At 37.4% G+C, this 6,000-nt stretch overlaps 1 protein-coding gene across 1 annotated transcript in view; it reads left to right on the plus strand.

The window, feature by feature from the left end:
- The window catches only part of CFTR (cystic fibrosis transmembrane conductance regulator (ATP-binding cassette sub-family C, member 7)), a 216,327-nt gene that overhangs the window by 150,925 nt on the left and 59,402 nt on the right, over positions 1-6,000 (plus strand). The window contains exon 22 of the mRNA XM_010831223.1: positions 1,359-1,459. Coding sequence (XP_010829525.1) covers positions 1,359-1,459 — 101 coding nt within the window. The remainder of the gene's footprint in view (positions 1-1,358; positions 1,460-6,000) is intronic.

Consider the following 6,000-nt stretch of genomic DNA (forward strand, 5'->3'; position numbering starts at 1 on the left):
TGTGCTCTAATGTAATGATTAAGGATCCGATTGAGTCCTGGCTTATTAGGCATGATAGAGCGTTCAAGAACCAGTATCGCCCAGGACCTATCCATGAAATCAGATGCCCAGCCGGAGTGAATGTTAGCCACACAGCTAGTATCAACCCTGCCTCTGCTGGTCTTCAGCTGTGGTGACTTGTACACTTTAGCCAACTACTCTAAAGCCCTCATTTTCCTCATGTGTAAATAAACATTATAGTGCCTGTTTCATAAGTTTGTGGTGAGTATTAAATGTAATAATTTGTGCAAAGCACTTACTGTAGTGCCTAGTCCATAGTAGGTACCCAAAAATTTTATGTTACTTATTATTGTTATTATTTTTAAAATTTTATCTTACTCTCATCTTAATATTCAGAATGAGTAATGTATTGGGCCCTGGATAAATTTTACCTGTTTAAAATAAGTGATTTAGTACTAAAACCACATACCTGCTGTCTGTGGTTTATCTTCTATTAGAATAATTATGTAAACAAAAATTTCAATTCATAATAATAGGATGACATTTCTCCCAATTTTCGAGCCCTAAAATTGTTTTATCATGCATTACAGCTGCAGGGATTGATTATCAATTAGGACTTGATAACATAAATTTATAACAATTTAAGGACATTCTTATTAGAAAAACTTTAGGGCCATGAATACAGAGTATTTGTAAATTTTAATTAGGGGTCCCTTCTAGCCCTTAAAAACTAACTACTCTAATTAAGCATTTGAGTATTGTTCTTCCTATCTGAACTAATCAATTTTTTAATTCAAAAGGCAGTCTTCTCTTTTTCCAAATGGCAGACCCATGAGTTCTGACTTCTCCATGAAACTCTTAGTTCTTTCTTCCCAACAGCATCTTATTGACAGAGATAAGTCCTCCTTACGAAGACATGAAGCACATCTAAACATCTTTTGGATGCTGCTCACACACCTCTCTCCTGCTTTTGACTTCTTTGTAGAGGAGATTATTCAGACACAGAAAGTCTTTCCATTGTAGTCTTTGAAGATATTATTACTTACAGAGTAATAGTAGAAGAGATTAAAAATAATATTACCCAACACCAACATCGCCTTCAATATCTGAAGCATTAAAAAAAAGGGCAACTCTTTACTAATATGCAGTCACTCTTTGATTTAAAACATTGGTTGAATACTAACAGGGCATATTATCACTAGTGATGCATGCTTTGGGGAACTGAGATGAAAAATGGTTTAAATTGGCACAGAATCTAAATGTAAGTTTAACATAATCTGTCTTCTAAGTATACATAAAGCGGTTCACAGAAAAGAGAAGTAGCCTAAAGTATGTTTATATATTTTTTCCACCTGTAGGTGAAGGAGAAGGAAGAGTTGGGATTATTCTAACTTTAGCCATGAATATCATGGGTACATTGCAGTGGGCTGTAAACTCTAGCATAGATGTGGATAGCTTGGTAAGTATTTTTTTTTAACTTTTATGAAAAAAATTCAGACAAACCAAAAAGTATAGATAATAGCATAAGGGATGACTATATACCCAACCCCAGCTTAAGAAATAAAAAACTGCAGATGAGTTGAAGTTCACTGTTTGTATCTCTTATTAAACCCATATCTCTTCTTTCTTCCATATAAATAGCCACAGTCAAGATCTAGTGCTACTATGAACATTCTTGCAGTTCCTTGCCTAGGATTTTTCTAGGATAGACACCCAAGAGTGGTATTGGTGGGTCATAGAATTCACCCATGTTCAATTTTGCTGCTGCTGCTAAGTCGCTTCAGTTGTGTCCAACTCTGTGCGATGCCATAGACGGCAGCCCACCAAGCTCCCCCGTCCCTGGGATTCTCTAGGCAAGAACACTGGAATGGGTTGCCATTTCCTTCTCCAATGCAGGAAAGTGAAAAGTGAAAGTGAAGTCTCTGGATGGTGCCAAATTGTTCTAAGATCCATTGTACCAGATTATACTCCCATCAACAAGAGTATAAGAGGGGACTTCCCTTTGGTGGTTTCCTGGTAGCTCAGATGGTAAAGTGTTTGCCTACAGTGTGGGAGACCTGGGTTCAATCCCTGGGTCGGGAAGATCCCCTGGAGAAGGAAATGGCAACCCACTCCAGTATTCTTGTCTGGAAAATCCCATGGAGGGAGGATCCTGGTAGGCTACAGTCCATGGGGTTGCAAAGAGTCGGACACGACTGAGTGACTTCACTTCACTTCCCTTTGGTGGTACAGTGGCCAAGATTCCACGCCCCCAGTGCAGGGGGGCCTGGATTTGATCCCTGATCAGAGAACTGGATCCCACATGCTGCAACCAAGACCCTGTACAGCCAAATAAATAAGTATTTTTAAAAAAGAGAGAGTGTAAGAATTCTCAGAGGTCCATAGGTATTATATACAACACTTGATAATGTCAGACTTTTTAAAAAATTGAAGTATAGTTGATTTACAATATTGTGTTAGTTTCAGGTGTATACCAAAGTGATTCAATGATATGTATTTTTTCAGATTATTTTCAATTCTTAATTATTATAAGATATTGAACATAGTTCCCTGTGGATACTTTGTTGCTCATCTGTTTTATATATAGTTGTTTGTATCTGCTAATCCCAAACTCCTTTATTTCTCCCCCATTCCTTCCTTTTTGGTAACTGTAACTGTTTTCTGTATCTATGAGTCATTTCTGTTTTGTATAGATTCAGTTGTATTGCTTTTTAGATTCCACATATAGAATATATATGTGTTATATAGCATTTGTATTTCTCTACTGACTTACTTAGTATGTTCTTCTCTAGGTCCATCCATGTTGCTGGAAACTGCATTATTTCATTCTTTTTTATGGCTGAGTAGTATTTTACTATATGTATGAATCACAGCTTTATCCATTCGTCTGTCCATGAACACTTAGGTTGCCTCCATGCCTTAGTTATGGTAAACAGTGCTACTGTGAACATTAGGGTACATATATCTTTTTAAATTAGTTTTTATCTTTTTCAGACATATGCCCAGGAGCAGGATTGCTACATCAGATGGTAGCTCTATTTTTAATTTGTTTTAAGAAAGCTCCATACTGTTTTCCATAGTGGGTGCACAAATTTACATTCCCACTAATAGGAGGGTGTAGGAGGGTTCACTTTTCTCCACAGCCTCCCCATCATTTATTACCCTTTTGGTTTAGGTTCTTTCCTGACCTTTTGGTTTATGGTCTTTTTCTTTTTCTCTGAGACAGTTGACATGTTCTCAAAATGCACATATTCATTCAGTTGTTGAAATGTGTATAATCAATTCCTGTCAGAATAAATATCATTATAAAATATACATCTAGGGAAAAACCTCTTTTTTTCCTGCCCTCTTCTTGCCCTTGTGACAATATTTTATTTAACAAAAGCATTTTAATAATTCATTGAAAGGTTATTTAACCTTAATATGATTTATAGCAGAGTTTCATTTTAGTTTGACCAGCTCTTTTAGTGACTCTATTTATCTCCTCTCTTAGCTTGTATACGTTTGTGGTTGTGTCTTGTAAATGTACTTTAAAATGTTTCTGTTGGAAAATAGCAGGAGAATACTAAGTAAATATTGTACTGGCTATTTAATTCTTTGTTCGAACTTTCCTCAACTTTGACATTACAGTTAAAATCCTCATGTACTTCTTTTTCTTTATCTGGAAGCATTTGTTCGCCTTGTACATGCACAATTCTTTTCTCTTTATTGTATTAATTTCCTTGGTTTATGTAACAGCCTCTACAGCCTCTCTTTGTTTGGTGCCTGTCTTTTTTGCATGTCTAATCTCCATTAAAGTTTCTTTGAAGCTTTTTTATTTAGCTAGTTTTTCACATGGTCATCCTAGACTTTGTGACCTGCGCTTTGACTTTGTTTCTTTCATCTCCTGGCATAAGAGGATCTTTGCAATAAAATATTATGTTATAATACGGTCTGTGAAAAGTATCAATATTTGGAGTTCATCATATTTTTAAAAGTTATATTCTTTTGTTTGAATATCAAAATGATCATGTTAGTTTGCATTGCGCTGCCAAATAGCACAAGTGGTCTTGCCTGAGTCTTTGCTGGCATTTATCTAGTTATTAACTCCATCTTGCTGCTTCCACCCCTGCAACTGCTACAGCTGTCCAGTGATTTGTTAGTTTTTACCTAGCATATGTTGAAAGTTGGAGGAGAGAGAGCTGTAACCTCAAATTTCATGTTTACATATATGTTAACACTAAAGGTCCTTGTAAACTCTGAAATAAAAACTCATTTTATTTTATTGAGTTCTGAAATGAATTTAGACCTCAGGTAGGTTTTTTTTTTTTTTTTTTGGCCACATCTTGCGGCATGTAGGATCTTAGTTCCATGACCAGGGATTGAACCTGCACCCCCTCCATTGGAACCATGGAGTCTTAACCACTGGACCCAGGGACGTCCCTCCAGCTGAGTTTAAATTCAATAAACAGGGTGTTTTGTTTGACACTTTTCGTTTTTTAGTACACAGATAGCCAGGAAAAAAATATCTTTAGACTGGGAAAGAATATTTCATTTACCCATCTGGCTGGGTTTAAGCATGAACATCAAACATCAATAGAAATATGAAGTTACAAGAATATGACTTTCCTTTTACTGCTCATCCATTCATTAACTCGGGTGCCCAGACTTCCTTAGCTTTCAGCCAGTGAAGGTATTAATAATATTTGGATGATAACACTTCCTCATCACAGCCTCAGGTAGCTTTGTATTTATGACTAACTACACATCTCAGAGGTTGGCACTCAAAACTGGTCAACAAACCTTTTAATACATTTTCCTGATAAGTTCTCTCTGTTTTATTCCCTAAGATAGCACTTTATCACCTTCTTGTCTCTTCTCAGGTGCTCTAATAATTCTACACCTTGCATTTTCAGTCAATGATCTTGCTATATACGTCATAGAAAAAAAAAGGTGGAGCCAGGAAGAATTTCTTCCTTTCTTTCCACTAGTTGTAACACCATTCTGCACGACTGCTCATATGCTCCAGTTCCCTCTGTGTCTTTGCTCCTGTGTAAAGGCCAGTATATGCAATTAACTCCTCTTTGTGGTACCTTTCTCCCTAGCATAAAAATACCATCCCTTGATCTAACACCCCTTTTCTTTGACCTATTTTCAGAAGAAATTCTTGAAACAGTGTTTTACTCCATGTCATCCTCCCAGTCCTTTCCATCAGTCAGTCAGTTCAGTCACTGAGTTGTTTCCGACTCTTCGTGACCCCATGGACTGCTGCACGCCAGGCCTCCCTGTCCATCACCAGCTCTCAGAACTTGCTTAAACTCATGTCCATCGAGGTGGTGATGCCATCCAACCATCTCATCCTCTGTTGTTCCCTTCTCCTCCTGCCTTCAATCTTTCCCAGCATCAGGGTTTTTTCCAATGAGTCAGTTCTTTGCATCAGGTGCCCAAAGTATTGGAGTTTCAGCTTCAGCATCAGTCTTTCCAATGAACATTCAGGACTGATCTCCTTTAGGATGGACTGGTTGGATCTCCTTGCAGTCAAAGAGACTCTCAAGAGTCTTCTCCAACACAACAGTTCAAAAGCATCAATCCTTTGGCACTCAGCTTTCTTTATAGTCCAACTCTCACATCCATGCATGACTACTGGAAAAACCATAGCTTTGACTAGGTGGACCTTTGCTGACAAAGTAATGTCTCTGCTTTTTAATATGCTATCTAGGTTGGTCATAGCTTTTCTTCCAAGGAGCAAGTGTCTTTTAATTTCACGGCTGCAGTCACCATCTGTAGTGATTTTGGAGCTCAAGAAAATAAAGTCTCGTACTGTTTTCCCATCTATTATGCCATGAAGTGATGAACTGGACACCATGATCTTCATTTTCTGAATGTTGAGCTTTAAGTCAACTTTTTCACTCTCCTCTTTCACTTTCATCAAGAGGCTCTTTAGTTCTTCTTCACTTTCTGCCATAAGGGTGGTATCATCTGCATATCTGAGGTTGTTGATATTTCTCCTGACAGTCTTGA

This window comes from Bison bison, unplaced genomic scaffold, assembly GCF_000754665.1.
Source record: "Bison bison bison isolate TAMUID 2011002044 unplaced genomic scaffold, Bison_UMD1.0 scf7180017864525, whole genome shotgun sequence".
Lineage (NCBI taxonomy): Eukaryota > Metazoa > Chordata > Mammalia > Artiodactyla > Bovidae > Bison > Bison bison.